General features: G+C 56.1%; 2 protein-coding genes across 16 annotated transcripts; one reads left to right on the top strand and one right to left on the bottom strand.

Annotated features, from left to right (window-relative positions):
* Positions 1–1,027: 1,027 nt before the first annotated feature.
* On the bottom strand, positions 1,028–5,420 carry LOC104154193 (uncharacterized). Of its 2 annotated transcripts, none has more exons than XM_068954544.1 (2): positions 5,247–5,420; positions 1,028–4,673 (listed from the first exon to the last, which is right to left on the bottom strand). In XM_068954544.1, exon 2 carries the CDS (start codon positions 4,638–4,640, stop codon positions 3,774–3,776), a length of 867 nt encoding a protein of 288 aa, XP_068810645.1. In that variant the 5' UTR covers positions 4,641–4,673; positions 5,247–5,420; the 3' UTR covers positions 1,028–3,773. The 2 variants fall into 2 exon arrangements, with proteins under 2 accessions (XP_068810645.1, XP_068810644.1); XM_068954543.1 differs by having other exon boundaries at positions 5,066–5,254.
* On the top strand, positions 5,304–15,276 carry SCLY (selenocysteine lyase). Of its 14 annotated transcripts, XR_011142856.1 has the most exons (14): positions 5,652–6,040; positions 6,244–6,359; positions 6,932–7,032; positions 7,292–7,475; positions 7,853–7,980; positions 8,127–8,291; positions 9,282–9,388; positions 9,480–9,516; positions 9,867–9,950; positions 10,524–10,626; positions 10,847–10,922; positions 11,608–11,799; positions 14,924–14,985; positions 15,121–15,276. XR_011142856.1 is itself a non-coding variant. In XM_068954531.1 (13 exons), the coding sequence occupies exons 1-12, from the start codon at positions 6,018–6,020 to the stop codon at positions 11,765–11,767; spliced, it is 1,284 nt and encodes a 427-aa protein (XP_068810632.1). In that variant the 5' UTR covers positions 5,588–6,017; the 3' UTR covers positions 11,768–11,799; positions 12,785–13,045. The 14 variants fall into 14 exon arrangements, 13 of the variants coding, with proteins under 13 accessions (XP_068810643.1, XP_068810635.1, XP_068810632.1 ...); XM_068954531.1 differs by lacking the exons at positions 14,924–14,985; positions 15,121–15,276 and adding an exon at positions 12,785–13,045 and having other exon boundaries at positions 5,588–6,040; XM_068954533.1 differs by lacking the exons at positions 14,924–14,985; positions 15,121–15,276 and adding an exon at positions 12,785–13,045 and having other exon boundaries at positions 6,247–6,359.
* The last annotated feature ends 2 nt before the right edge of the window (positions 15,277–15,278 follow it).

Below are 15,278 nucleotides of genomic sequence, written 5' to 3'. Positions count from 1 at the left end.
AACGTCCAGCTGGGCGAGCGCTTCTGTGCTTTGAGTGGCGGACGGCGAGCGCTCTCCACATCCGGCCCAGCCAGCAGAGCAATAATTTGCTTGTGTCGGTCCTTCCCTTTTATGCAACGCCAGGCGCGAGGCCGAGCAGTGGCTGCCGGGCGCTATTTGAAGAGCGTGTACAGACTTGGACGATCGGATGCGCGTCTGCGTTAACACCTCGCTTAAGAGGAGAGCGCGGTGTCTGCAAGGTATTGGTAACGGCCTTGAAGAGTCAGCTGTGCCTTGCAGGAAGAGCGTAAAACGCAGCCCCCGGCTGGCGTGAGCCCTGCCTGGCCGCGAGAGGGCCAAGGGGAGCCGAGGCCCCGCTCAGCTTTCCGGGTGCCCTCTGTTTCCATGCTTCTAGCTCTGCTGCACACGTTCAGCTTTGGTAACTTCTTACGGGCTAGATAAAACACACACACAAAAAAATCAGAAAATAAGAACATCAATATTTAAATTGATTCAGATCCCTTCTTTTAATTCTTTCCCCCTCAAAACGCAACCGCCCCAGCGCTTCCCTGAATCAGAGTCAGGAAAGAGCAGCAAAAGGAGGGGGAACCGGCCAGCCGGGCAGGATGACAGCAACGCTGCCAGAAAGGAACGGCTCTCTGTCCGCCGTCGTTAGATCCCCGACGCCGAGCTCGCCGTGCCTGACGCACAGAGGCAGCCGAGCTGAAACGCTGCCACCAGACACCGCGGTTTCAGCCCTCTCTCCTTACCTTTGGCTGCTCCAGGCTCCAGCCTTTCTTGTAAAAGGGCTCCGTGGGGGGGGGGGGGGGGAAGGGGGGAGGCCTAAATTCTAGACTTTCGCTCCAGTTTCTAGACGTTTTCCTCCCACTGCCCCGCACAGTCCAGACGAACGCACGTCCACCCGCACGCTTCACAGCTGCTCCTGTAAGAGCACAGGAGCAAGAGCTGAAGTAGGGAAGATTTAGTTTAGCTTCAGTTTCCTCTTTCCTCCCCCATTAGAAAGAAAAGAAGAAACAAAAGCCTGGAGGTATGTTATATTAATTTATTTGGGACACACCGAAAAAGGAAAGTCAACAACTGTTAACGTACAAAAGTACAGAGTCCTGGGACAAGTTTTACTGTCCTGATTAAAAAGGCACCATGGTCCCAAAGAAGAGCAATCAGAATACATCATTTAGAAATTTTCCCCCTGTTGCAGCAGAAACGGAGCCAGGCTGTGGCTCTATCCACAGTCATCAAACCCGGTTAAAAAATAAAACAAAAAAACAAAACATGATTTAAACGCAACAAACACTGCTCAGCCTGTACAGGATGGCATAAAAAGAACCACAGCCTGAAAGATGGTCACAATTTCTCTTAAAACAACAAAGGTGACAAACCATTAAGTGCTTAACTGAGGAAGACAGCAGACTGCCCGGCTTCTGACATCTTCAGCTCAAGACTTTCTGTAAGATGCACGTCTGCTAAAATGAAACTACTAGGCTGAGCATGGGGCTGCTGAATGAAATGTAATTGCCTGCGGTGCACAGGAAGTCAGATCTGACAACCTTAAATTCCCTGAATCCCTGAATATCATAAAGCACGGCACAGCTGTGTTCCATATTCTAGTCAATCCTGCCGGATTTACTTTGCACACTAGCATTTATATCGTCAGCTATATTTGCAATACAAAGGGGATTTTACAGCAGTTATTAAAAAATTCTACTTCTGCGAGGTCGGAGCTTGGCTATATTCCCTGCGGAAACAGAGCTGCTGGTGTAAAAGCCCAGTGAGAGGCTCAAGTCCAGCATCTCAGGGCTGGAAGGCAAATAGTTTAAACGTGACATAATTTGCAAGGGGAAGTCAGTGAAGCGTGTCAGAGAGAGGAGGAGAGAAGAGGGCTGTGAACTCTCAAGCAGAGGAGGTTGAAGGGTGTTGCAGAACGGGGGTGCGTCTTATTAAACCTGAAACGACACTAAGTAAGAGTGATGCAGAACACACTAAATATTTTGGAGCAACTTACCATGAAGAACTTCTCAGTGACACAGAACAAGGATCCCAGCAATTACTTATGAGCAAGTTCGCTGGGAGGCCGATGTTTCGCTCAGGGCCGGACAGATCAGTCCTTAGGCGGAGGGACAGCAGGGAGATACGCTGGAGCCTGACTAAGCAGCGAGGCCGGGGCTGCTGCCTCCTGTGCTTGCTAGCTCTGTTTCATCTGAATTTGAACAGCAGCTACTTTGCGTTTCATTCCTCCTTTGGCATAGGACTTCAAAGCGGTCCAAGAACTGATTCATTAAAGTTACAGGAGCTGTCAAAATTATTTGTACATGCATTTATTGTTAAAGGGAGCAAAAGCCAAAGAATGAAACAGCACAAGTTAATGTCAGTAAAATGATATGCAGGATGTGTAGAGGTAAGAAACAGGGAGGAGCTGAGATACTGGAGTGGGGAAACCAATGTTCACACTGAAAGGTAAATTGGAAAACTAGGCAAGTTTGAGCTCTTTCTACCAGAGTACCTCTAGGGACAACTAGAGACTTGCTTTATTTATTTCTAGTGTACTCTGGCAAGGTTTGGGAAGCTCACCAGAGAGATCTCCAGCACTGGCTTTCACAGAAAGTTCAAGTCTCTCATCTTTAAAGACCAGTAAAGCAACTCTAACTAAACATGGCAGATACCCTTGTGCTGCACGGATCTAAAGTCACAGACATGCCACTGGTTAAGTACATACAAGGGCAAGAGGGTTACACTCTGCTCAAACAAACTCCTGCTGGAAAACTACCTGCTGTCTGAATGGACCTACACGGGGTGGAAAGGCAAGCCCAGATTTAGAAGCCTCTTGCTGCAAACACCTCAGCTACTCATTCTTGGGAAGGCTTTTTCTTCCCTATATCCTAAGAAGGCAGGATAATGGCTTATAAAGTTCTTCCCATTCCAGACTAAACAACGCCATTTGCATCCCTCCATCCACCTTACCCCCATGGCAAATAAAACATGACCACTTCATTTAGGGTTCACACCTCTCAGTTCCTAGATTACAGATTTCACGTTAAGAATCATCAGGTTATGGGAGGGTTTATCCTGATCAAGGAAACGTCACTGCGCAAAATAAAACATTCGGAATCAGCAACACTTTTACAGCCAAAGCACTCAAACATCTCATCTCATCTCATCTCTCTCTCTCTCTCTCTCTCTCCCATTTCTCCCTCCGCAAGCAAGAGAGCAATCCATTAACAAAAATCACAGAATGCATCTCCAAGACTGGGTAATGCAAGCTAAAAAACTAGCTTTCTTCCTCACAGAAACAGCAAATTCTGAAAGGGGCTGAACACCTTTCACTCCCAGTGAAATTAGCTGGAGTTAATGGCTCTTCAGTACATGAATTTTACATTAGCAACAAGTCCAAGTTATTTCCCTGCAGTAAAAGAGAGTCCTGTTTTATAGTATTAGGCCACCACTGGCTCAGAAATGGTGAGAGACTTCTGAAAACACACTCGCGTAGACAGAACCTTGGGTGAAGAGGCTTACACGCTACATAACCTTAGATCATCGGCTGTGTTTGAGCCTTCAAATCATTAGCTGATGACCACTTAGCCTTCTGAGTTCGTGTGTTTTAGTCCTTGCCACCGCTGCTGTCATCCCAGCGCTCTTCCCCGGAGGCAGGACGTTCCTGAGCTCTGGCTGGGGATCTACAGCAATCACTTCCAATCGATTGTGGGGTTTCAAACTTGCCTAAAGTGTGTATCGCCACCTCGTACTCCAGCAGCTCTGCTTGCCGACGACGGCATGCGCTAGCAGTTTTTGACCTTGTCCACAGTTTCGTAGAACCCAGGCCTAACTCTCCTTATGCTCATCCGTATATGCTGGCACTCCAGGGGCATGGCATCGCTAGCAGGAGTCGCTGGACTGGAGGACCACGCGGTGCACCGGCGCTTTCTTCTGCTCCTCAGCGAAAAGCCTGGAGCCCCTCCGTTCTCTTCCTCCGCAGGATAGGATTCGTCCACACTCGTGCCTTCGTCGGACTGCTCATCGCATTTATACGTCGTTTCCTTTGCTTTGTTTCCTTCCTTTTCCTCCTTGGCGAGTTTTCTGAAGTGCTCTAAGCATTGTATCTTCCGTCTTCTTTCCATCATCTGCAATTCTTGCTTGTCTGTGCAATCTTCATAGTACATTTTTCTTTCACTTCTTTGATCTTCAAGAAATTTCCACTCAGTGCCAGTCATTTTTATCCCACTGTACTCCTCCAGTTTATTTCTTGTCGGTGTGTCTGTACAAAATATGTCAAAGAGCTTATCCGAACTCTCGTTGAATCTGTCTGCTCTCTCTGTAAAAGCCTCGTTTTGTCTCTGCTTTCTGGTCTGATACAATTTGGTGAACTCCTCATACATTTTGAGGATAATTTTCTTTATGTTTTTTGTTGCAATGGTATGCAAGTTGCAAAACAACCAGTGCTCTTGCAGGTGTTCGGCGAGCAACTGGGCCGCATCCTCTTTGGACCGCTGGGCTTGGCCAGCTCTTTTGGGCTGTAGCAAATACAGCATGTTCTGAACCACATCCTTCTTCGTGGGCAGCATTCCCTGGGCAAAACCAGAGGACTCTACATACTCAACAGTCCCTAGAGTCTTCCTTACTTTCACCTCGGTGTCCAGTGATTCCATCACTGCTCGTTTATCTCGTAGTTATGCCATAATCTGAAAGACAGAAAAAAAAAAAAAATATATATATATATATATATATATGAGTGTGTGAAGCAAAGTGCGTTGCTTTTCTTTTCCCGCAGCGAAGATGCACAGAGGGCAGAGACGAAACGCGCCCAGGCCGGTAAGACCGGGGAAGGGGGGAGGGTTACAAGGCACCGGGCCCCCTCCGCCAGGGGCACCGGGGGGCAGCGGGGCCGAGCGGGGCCGCGGCGCCGGCGGACGGGGGGGGGGGGGGAGCCCCGGGAGCCCCGGGCACCGCCCGCCCCCCCCCGTCCCTCCCTCAATCCGGCCCGAGGCCTGCTGCGAGCCGCGGGCGGGGGTCGGCGGGGCCTAGCGCGCCCTGCCCCCGGCCCGGCCCCTCCCCTCCCCTCCCCGGGGCTCACCGCCATCTTGGAGGGGGGTCTGCGGAGCCTGCGCAGGAAGGAGCGGGGGGGACAGGACGAGGTTGCCGCCGCCATCTTGGAGAGGGGCAGCAGCACCGCCGCCGCGGCTCCCGCCCGCCTGCCCTTCCCCGGAAGGCCGCCTCCCCCCCCCAACCCCGCGCGCGCCCCTCTAGCCGCTCGCCTCTCTATGGTAGGAAGCGGAACTCCGCCGGCGCCGCTCCCCCGTCTCTTTCCGATTGGCCCGCGCCCAAAGCAGGAAGCGGCGCGTGAGGGCGGCGGCGCGAGGAGGTGTCGCCGTCGCCGTCGCCGTCCTCGGCCCACAGCGCCCCGCGGCGGGCGGGCGGCGCAGGCGCAGGTGGGCGGGGGCCGCCTGCGCGAGACACCGAGGCGGGAGCCGATTGGCCGCGGCGCGGGCGCGGCCCGCCGGGGGCCAATGGCAGCCCCCGAGGTGGGGGGCGGGGCTGGAGCCCTTGGGCCAATCGCCAGGCGCAGCGAGGGGGAGGGAGGGAGTGGAGAGGAAGCGAGGCTGGCGGGAGCTGATTGGGCGCCGCCCGCCTGTTCCCCGCGGGGGAGGCCAATGGCAGTGGGGGGGGGGGAATGGGGGGCGGCCAGGCAGCAGGGAGCTGATTGGCGGGTGCCCGGGTGCTGCGGTTGAGGCGGGGAGGGCGCTGATTGGGCAGCACCCGGGGTGCATCCAGCGGCTTCTCTTGCCGCCGCGGGCTGGGCTTGGCCGGGCCGAGAAGCGGCGAAGCGACGCGGCCAGTGTCGCCCCGGGGAGCCCCCCCCCCCCCGCCCCCAGCCCTCCATAAATACCCGCCCTCGAGGGAGGTGGGTGAAGGGTCCCTCTGAGCCTCTGCTGGCCTCTCCTGTGGTGCTTGGGCCTTGTCTAACGGCTGGGCCCGTGGCCAGGAGAGCCGGGCAGCCGCGGGGTGTGGGGAAGGGCCGCGGGGAGATGGAGAATGGCTCGGCGGAGAGGTGAGTGTTGGCTGCCCCTTTTCGAGCGGTGCGGTGGGGAGAGATGGGAGCCCCCCGCCTCGCCTGCTGCTGTGGGGCTGCTGCAGGAGCCCTGCTTAAAACCTCTGAGCGGTTGGTGGGCCTGGGCCTGGCAGCGCCTGCCAAGACAGCACAGGTGAGTGGGGCTCTCCTCCCCTCCGGCTCACTGCTGCTTCCCCCCCCAGCAGGAAGGTGTATATGGACTACAATGCCACTACGCCCCTGGCCCTGGAGGTGATCGAGGCTGTGTCGGAGGCCATGCGGGATGCCTGGGGCAATCCCAGCAGTTCCTATATAGCAGGTAGTGGGGAAGCCGGGGGCTGGGGAGGACAATGCAGAACGGGGCTCGCAGCTCTGGCCGGGCTGAACGCAGCACCCCTGTGGCTGGAAACCTCGGGGGTGATTTGGGACAAGCGGTTCCTGGGTTTGAGGTTGGCTCTTGCGGTCAGTGTGCGAATGCTGGGTTGGAGTAACGCTTCTGGGCCTGGATTTCCTGCCTGCTCTTTGGTGGCAACTTTTCGCTGTGCATCTGTGCACTGTCTGTGGCAGTTGAGGCTGTGTGTCACCTGCAAGTGGCTGTGGCTGCCTGCTGCTGTGGTCACCTGATTCCACTCTTCTCCCCATGCTGCAACCTAGACTCATGCAGAGGACTGTGGGAAACATAGAGGAAAACCCCACCTCACATGCAAAATCCCAGGCTGCCTGCTGGAAGTCTGTTTGGGTCCAGATTCCCAAGGGCCTTAAGGACTCTAAATACCCCTAATAAAGGCCCTACGGCCTTCTCTGGTTCAGGACCAAACTCCTGCAGCACAACTGCCTTTTAGCTCCTCTCCATCAGACACATAACAGAACTCGTTGCACCTTGTCTCACAGGTAGGAAGGCCAAGGAGATCATCACCAATGCCCGGGAGAGCTTGGCGAGGATGGTGGGAGGAAGGCCGGAGGATATCGTCTTTACTTCAGGGGGCACAGAGGTGAGAGCACCCGGGAAGGTGACTGGCCATCTTTTCTGTAAAGAGAGGGGCACGCAGCCTCCCTGCTGTCCCCAAGAGTGGGGGCAGTGCCTCAGCTTTCCACCCTGGCTGAAGGTGTGGGTGGCAGCAGGTGCTGGGCATCTGGCTGTGATCAGCTCATTGGTGCCCTTTGTTTCCTTTCAAGCAAGCGAGCAATGGAGAGGAAGGGTGCTGTGTTGGCTCTGTGCCTTGATGTTCCTTCTGCCTTTGTCTCCCCCAGGCCAACAACCTGGTGATCCACACTGCCTTGGGGCACTTCCGAGAGAGCTGGGAGCAGAGCCAAGACGGGCCTGGGGACAGTGGCCCGCGAGCAGCAGGGACCGCTCCGCACATCATCACGTCAAGCGTGGAGCACGACTCTGTGCGCCTGCCACTGGAGCACCTGGTGAAAGAGGGCCTGGCAGGTGAGCGTGGGTGCCCAGGAGAGGGCTGGAGGGAGGTCACTGGCAGCAGGGTAGAGAGGTGGTGGTATCTGGCCGCAGGCTCAAGTTTGCGGTTGTAGAAGAGGGGGATTTTGCCTATTAGCATTTTTGCTGTGCTAGATGTGAAAGGCACAAGAGGACGGGGACCTACTTGCTCCATGATGTTCCCCTTTTTAACTCTGAAGGGTACTAACACCCTGTGCGGCGCTCCCATTCCCACAAGCTGGGTACATCATCCCATTGGCATCCGATGCTGGTGCCCCAAGAGCCAGAGTGCTCTCTTCGTGCATGCTCGCTGGCCTGTCCTGGGCTCTGTCAGGCTTTCTATTAATCCTTGGGGCTCTTCTCTTGGCTTGCAGAGGCTACCTTCGTGCCTGTGTCCGTGCGAAGCGGGCAGGCTGAAGTGGACGACATCCTTGCTGCGGTCCGGCCAACCACCTGCCTAGTTTCCATCATGTTGGCCAATAACGAGACTGGCGTCATCATGGTGAGTTGGTGACCTACGGAGCAGCAAGTGGGATGAGACAAGGTCATGCACCGTGCAGGAAGGTGTCTGGGAGACATCCTTGCAAAAGGGTGTGATAAGGGGGAACAAATGGTCGCTCAGATGCAGACCCTCTTCCTTCCTGCCAGCCCATCTCAGAGCTGAGCCAGCGCATCCGTGCCCTCAACCGGAAGAGAACACCTGCGCTGTTGCCCAGGATCCTGGTGCACACAGACGCGGCGCAGATGATCGGCAAGGGGCGTGTGGACGTGCAGGAGCTGGGGGTGGATTACCTCACCATCGTGGGACACAAGGTACAGCCCTCCTCGTGTGGCCCGGCGAGCCGTTCTCCCTGCAGGACATCCCCTCTGCTGGGGCACCCCTGGGTTATGTTGCAGTGAGGCTATATCGGGGCAGCTGTGGGAAATGCAGTGGCAAAGGGCGAGAGCGGAGAAGACCAGCTGTCTCTGGACAAGAAGCACGTGGGCTAGAGCACATCCCTCCACCGGCTTCGTTCAGGGCACTGGGATCCTGGCCTGGCCCTGCTCTGGCTGTGGAGCAGGAGTCTCTTACCTGTGAGAGATGGGAGCAAGGGATTTGGGTCCATCTCCCTGTGAATGGCACCCACAAGGGAAGGGGTGGCTCTCACCCCGACCCTCATCTGATCACTGCTCTCTGAGGCGGGGCCTGACCCTTACTTCCTCTCGGGGATCATTTTCCCCAGCACCTCCTGCTCCTCTCTTGCCCACTGCCCTCAGACCCACTGATCCCAGCTCTGCCCCAGCACTTTGGTGGGACTTTGGGAGGTGCCACCACTCAGCTCTTCCTTTTTCCAGTGCTGGGGCTGAGGTGCTCTGCATGCAGCACTGCCCCAGCTCTGGAGGGAGGATGTGGAGATGAGAGCAGAGCTGGGCCATGGCAGCCACAGGCATGTCAAGGTGACACTTGGGGTGTTTGGAATAGCCACGCGCTTATGGTGTCCGTCACGAGAGTATGGTGGGGTGCAAGCATGGAGCTGTGAGTCCTCTGGACCCTGAGGCTGCTCCTGGGCAAAGATGGGTGAGATGGCTCCTGCAGGTCGGGGGAGATCTGTTTGGCAGCACCGGGCAAGAAGCTGGGGCTGCCTGGGCGGGAGGCAAGACTTCCATCATGGAGCATGCAGAGGAGGCCGAGACAGCCGTGGAGCTTGTGCTAGTGAGACGGGCTGGGGTCAGCGCTGGAGGGCCCTTGGATTTGGGTATGCTCACAGCAAAGGGGCACCGAGACTCCAGGCCCTGGTTCAGGGTGGCTGTTTGTCCCCGTAGTTCTATGCTCCACGGATTGGCGCGCTGTATGTGCGTGGCCCCGGCACCACCGTCCCACTGCACCCCATGCTCTTTGGAGGGGGACAGGAGAGGAATTTCCGTCCAGGGTAAGGTGGCTGCTTGGTGGGCCAGAGGGGTGGGCTGTGCTGTCTGTGGGTCCAGAGAAATGACAAGTCACTGCTCCCTCTTCCCTTCCAGCACCGAGAACACCCCGATGATCGCTGGCCTTGGCAAAGTGAGTTGGTGACGGTGAAGGGTGAGCAGGGGGACGTGAGCGTTTCCCTCGGGCTGCTGCCTGGTGGAACCAGCATGTTACGCTCTAGAAGTGACAGACCATGGGTGCAGGAGGACACACAAACTCCAAGGAAAGGAGACAGGAGTTTCCAGCATCAAAGGAAGTGCTTTGAAGCACTGAGCGCAGGCTGTGCCACGTATCCTCCCTGCAGCAGGGCACCTACAGCCTGCCAGGGGCCTTGTGGGTGACCTGGCGATTGCAGAGGCTCTTCCTGGGCTGGACTGGCATGCCAGGAGGCTGCGCACAGAGGGAGTTGGCTGATGGAGCCTGTCTGGGTTTTCTCTCCTCAGGCTGCAGAGCTGGTGAGCAGAAACTGGGAGGCCTATGAGGCACACATGCAGGATGTTCGGGATTACCTGGAGGCCAGGCTGGAGGTGAGCACACCTGATTCCCATTCGTTTCTCCCCTCCCTGGATCTCAGCTTGCAGAGTGGCAGGCAAATGAGAGGGGCAAGAGAGACACAGGTGGTAGCGAAGGATGAGAGAGGAGAAAACTGGCTAAAGGTGCTCGAGTCCAGGCCAGGTAAGAGCTGGGGAACCAGGTAAGGGAGACGTTTAGACCTATCTTCCTTCTGCCATCCCTCGTCCACTCCAGCATTAGGGTGGGAAGAAGTCACAGCCTGTCCCTCCTTCAGCCTGGTGCTACGAGCCCAGCTCTGTGGCTCCCATCTCCTCTGTATGTGGTCCTGGCAGCTGCTCACCCCATCTCCTTGCTGGGGCTGGGGGACTATGGCAGACTTTAGTCTCTCCCTTGGGCTGTTGCCTGTCTCGCCTGGGACTCTAGGGGTAGTCAGCAGGGCAACACAGATGTCCGCAAGGCGAGAACCAGGTGTGTTTTCCCTAGGGCCTTGAATCAGGGTGAGCATGACCCTCTGGCCCAGCTGCCTCCTCACAGAAATGGAGCTGCTCGCATTCCCAGAGTGGTTCACAGCCCTCTGATCTCTCCAGGCCTCCTTCAGGAAGCAGAGGATCCACCTCAACAGCCAGTTTACAGGCTCCAAGCGTCTCTGTAACACCTGTAACTTCTCCATCCTGGGCCCAGGCCTTCAAGGTAGTTCTGCTCATGCATCTCCCGCATGCCCTCACCCTACCACTGCCCCATGGTGATCCCCATGGAGCCAAGCGCCTGCCTCACACCGTCTGCTGCAGGCCTGAGACAATGCAGGCACCCGGCTGCAGCTTGGGCATGGAGATAGAGGCAGGCAGCGCACCACGGGCTGCCCTTGGAGCTAGCCTGGGCGCTGGGAGACCTGTGCTTGTGTGTGCTGCAGGGCGAAGGGTGCTGTCGCACTGTAAGACGCTTCTCGCCAGCGTTGGGGCTGCCTGCCACTCTGAGAAGGGGGAGCGGTAAGCAGCCAGCTTTGCCAGGCCCAGGTCCTTTCCCAAGAGGAGAGCCGTGGGGAGGGGGGAACAGCAAAGGGAAAGGGACCCTGGGTGGCCATGGGCAGTGTTGTATGGAGCAAGGGAGGTGTAAAGCTTTTCAGAGGGGCTGAAGGGCAGCAAAGGAAGGGAGGGTTACTGCAGGGAAGACAGCTGAAATGCCTGACCACAGCTATCCTGCTGGGAAGGAAGCCCTTCTGGCTCTGGTGAGCCAGATAAGCTTGGAGGTGCTCCTCAACTCCTGGTACTGCTAGAAGAGAGCCTGCCTTAGGTTTGTGTAGGCTTAGCTCACCCACTGACGCCCACATGGGGTCTCTTCAGAGAGCTCCTTTCGGAGTGTGTGTGGGGACAGCAGGTGCTTTTGAGCTGGTCTAGAGCAAATGCCACACAGACATGGCAGAGCTGCCAACCCATGGACACTGAGGAGATCCCTACCTGAGGGGAAGGGGCCAGACCCACTGACGGGCAATGAGCCCAGCAGGAGCAGGTGCCTTCAGAAAGCAGGCAGGTTGCTGTGTGGGAGACAGGTTTGGTCTGGAGTGCGTCTGGACAGATGTGCTCCATTTTATGCCTTCCGTGAAGCTTTCAGGTGATGCGTATGCTTCCTCAACCCTTGAGTTAAACCCTGCTCACCTCTGTGTCTGTGTTTCAGGCCCTCCTCGATTTTGCTCAGCTGTGGGATCCCCTACGACGTGGCGCAAAACGCCTTGCGGCTGAGCGTGGGGCGAGACACCACCCGGGCAGACGTGGATCTGGTTGTGCAGGACCTCGTGCAGGCCGTGGCGCAGCTGGACCAGGACAACGCCCCTTAAACCTAGGGAATCGCTCCCCGGCTGTCAGCCAGGTTCTTGAGACGGGATTGTGCCCCTGGGTGCTGGCTGCCTCCATGCAAAACAGAGACCAAAACAACCCGGTTAGAGCAGCTGTCCACTTCATGCTGGCTGCAGGGGGGCAAGACAGGAGCCAAGCTAACAGCAAGCCACTGCCAACAGGACAGGCCCCTCGAACCCTACCTCCGATGTAGGAACCATGTGGCGGCAGACTGAGTTGATTCTGGCTGAATATTTTTGGCAGGATTCAATTTCTGCCTGATCACCCAGCTGAATTGACCCAGTCTGCAGTTTGTGATCCTGGACCGGACGTCAGGGAAGCGGTGGCTGGTGGTGGCAGGAGGAGGAAGCAGCATCACCCGTTTCAGCAGCAACGTGCTGTTAGGCCAGCTTAGCTATGTTTCAGCTTGCCCTCGCAGGGATCGTAGAGGGGGCTGGCATGTCTCCACAGCCTGTGCCGCTCCAGCAGAGAAGCTATTTCAGGCGCAGGGTGATGGGGTGCTGTGCCAAGGAGGCAGCTGTGCTGTTTTGGTGATGGGGCAGTGCATCACGGGCTTGCTGAGGACTCTTATCCCCACTGCATGGCGTAGGCATTTGGGGAACCTTGCTGCCAGGCTGCTCCCTGTTTCTTCGCACATAACGCAGCTGCCGCACGTGGGCGTGTTTGCGTGTGTGTGTGTGTGGACACAACAGGGTCTCAATGTTTGACTCTCTCCAGAGGATAACAGGCCTTCCAGGCTGTGGGAGATGGAGCTTTTTGCCCTGATTGTTTTCCACAAAGCAAGTTTGCCTGCTGTCTTGTCACTCCGAGGAAGAAAGATGATCTCTCCCAGTGGCAAATGAGTTTATAGTAGTATAGTAAGGAGCTGGGCTGGGAACTGCCCTCCCCCTGACAAGGCCCTAAGCTACCACGGATTTGTTGGCTGGAAAGGTACTGGGCATGGTTTTCCCAGCGCTGTGTTGCCTTACCTGCTCCTCTTCCTCCTGTCCTTCCTATAGTGAGCGGAGCTCCTGTCGCAAACTGCAGGTGTCCCTAAAGAAAAGAGTTGGCACACTGTTAGGACTGCCCCCACAACATCTGAGGAAACGTGTTGCACCTGCGTGGCCAAGGCAGTCGCTCTGATCACTGACATAGGAGAATTCAAGCGCTACGTGCGTTAGGAGCGTTGCTGGCTGGGCTGACGTTGGGGAACCTGGTCTCCCTGGGTATTCATAGGAATAAAAGAGATTGCTGCTGCTGTGGCTTTTTCCAAAGTAAAATGCCTTTCACATGCTCTTTTGGGGGAAGCAGGACTGGTTGGGATCATTTGAAGGATGCTTTTTCCCTCAGAAAATGCTCATGCCTCAGAATAGAGGCTCTCTGCAGGCTTCAAGTCCGCTGGAGCGGGGAGATGTCCATAGCGCCTGGCTGGCATGTGGGATAGAGCCAAACCCAGCTTGTGGGCCCCATTATATCTGCAATCTGGAGCCTTTCCTCCTAGCTCCAGTGGCACCTCTGTTAGAGACGGTCCAGGTGGTTTTGTAAGGCAAAAGCAGGCAGCTGGTGCCTTTGCTGGCAGGATTTCTGTCTTTGACTCTCCATCTGTTCTGCTGATGTGGTGCAGGGGGCTCACTTATAGTGCAGAGCAAGGGTTTGTGTGATTTGGGTTTACATGCAATGCCAGACTGAAAGCAAAAAGCAAGTGGAGAAGGGAGAGGGGAAAAGTAGCCCAGTAGATTTGAAAAGGTCCTGCTCATCTGTGAGGACTGATGTGCAAACTCTGGTTGCTCCCTTGCCCTCAGGCCCTGGTGTTCCTCACACCTTCTTGGCAGTGAGGGCCAGAGAAGGTCTGTCCTGCACAGCTGGCCAGAGGCTCTGCAAGAGGGATGCTCCCCAGTGTGAGGCAGCAGCTGCAGGATTGCACCTCTGTGACACCCACCACCACCACTACCACTAGTTTTGCTGTGTGCTCAGCATTGCTTGGAATGAAATGACAGAATTAGAGCGCGTACTGCTCGTCCCAAGCAGCGGAGGGGCTCTTCTAGTGCTATGACGTTGCTGAGCCACACACTCCAACCACGGCCAGGGTGAGCACCGTTTTCTAAAGCAGCACGGTCACCCCATATTGGTGACGCTGAACAGCAGTACCCCTAGGGCTCCCCCTCTGCTGTATGTGGCCACGGCTGTCAGCCAGTGGGGGTCACAATGGGATGTTCCCTTGCCATGGTGATGGCCCCCTGGTCTGCAGTGCCCCCAGCCCTCTCCGCGTGTCCCACGAGGCCTGGGCGAGCGCAGCTCCACCCTACGGCACGCTGGAGGGGCTGCAGGCCAGGAGCAGGGCAGCGGGACTGGGGCCTGCTGGGGGTGGTTGGGGCAGGAGGAGAGGGGAGTCCTTGGTCACTCCCAGCTGCAGGCACCACTCCTGAGCAAGGGAGCGTGGAGCAGCGATGGCAATGCACTGGGATGCTCTCTTCAGGCGGTACCAGCTGCACCAGTACCCGGTGCTCATGGAGCTCCAGCAGGAGGGTAAGGCCCCTGCCTTGCTGCGGCACCACCCAGAAGGGGGCTCTGGGTGCCCGGGACTCATGCTTGCCTCGAGGAGAGGTTTTGCCCACGCTGAGCTCCAGGCTGGAAGGAGCTGGAGGTGCTCACCTGGCAGTGTCCAGGCTGTGTGCAAAGGCCAAACAAAACATGGGGAGATGTGGGCATCTCGAGCCTGTTTCCAGAAGGCCAAGGTGTCCTGCAACTCCTGGGCTGCAGAGAGACTGCCTGGGAGCCCAATGATAGGAATGAAGCCTTTGAATGTTCATCTACTGCAGTTTCCATCTCTGCCGGCAGCCCAGCCACTGTCTCTAGGCTCTTCCGGCTGCGACTTCTTGCACCTCCCAACTGTCAGCATAGCTCTGAACTCTAAATACCTTCCTGTTTTGGATATCAGCCACAGGATCCCCTTGGCCAAAACACATCTCACATCCCTGTTTCAGCTCCAGACCGCGACTGGGCTCTCAATAATAACTGACAGTTGGAAGTCCAAGACTCAGCACTGCACCTCAATTCAGGGGGCTGGGGAGGTGATTACCCTTGCATCTGCCACCTCCCCAGTCAGGGGTGTGAGCTCGCTGATGCACAGCATGACCTGCCTCTCGCTTGCTTTCCAGATATTATCAGTATTTGGAGCGGTGTGGCTGAGTACATTCAACGACAACTACTGCTGAACAGGGTAAGGCTTGCACCACGTTCCTCCCAACCACCCCAATGACTTCAGCAGTCCCTTGGCCACTGAGTGCGATGGATCAGGTTTTCCATCTGAAAAAGCACTGTGATTTTTTTTTTCTTTTTGTTGTTCTATTTTTAGGGGGTGAAAATCAATGGACTCGGGACATTCTTTGTTGTTAGACAATATTTACCAACAAGGAACAATGACCTTCTTCCTGTTCAGAAACCTGTATTTAATCTATCTGTGACTGTTGCAGCGGTTCACCAGATCAAATACACTAATAGAGAAATTCCTGG

This window comes from Struthio camelus, chromosome 9, assembly GCF_040807025.1.
Source record: "Struthio camelus isolate bStrCam1 chromosome 9, bStrCam1.hap1, whole genome shotgun sequence".
Taxonomy (NCBI): domain Eukaryota; kingdom Metazoa; phylum Chordata; class Aves; order Struthioniformes; family Struthionidae; genus Struthio; species Struthio camelus.
Note: the sequence above shows the minus strand (reverse complement) of the source record. Positions and strands in the feature narration are given on the sequence as shown.

Bases quoted from the DNA above. Each gene is read 5' to 3' on its own strand.
- SCLY (XM_068954531.1), top strand. From the start codon at position 6,018: ATGGAGAATGGCTCGGCGGAGAG. The intron at 6,041-6,243 runs GTGAGTGTTGGC...TTCCCCCCCCAG, and splicing joins GAGAATGGCTCGGCGGAGAG to CAGGAAGGTGTATATGGACT. The intron at 9,517-9,866 runs GTGAGTTGGTGA...TTCTCTCCTCAG, and splicing joins TGATCGCTGGCCTTGGCAAA to GCTGCAGAGCTGGTGAGCAG.
- LOC104154193 (XM_068954544.1), bottom strand. From the start codon at position 4,640: ATGGAATCACTGGACACCGAGGTGAAAGTAAGGAAGACTCTAGGGACT.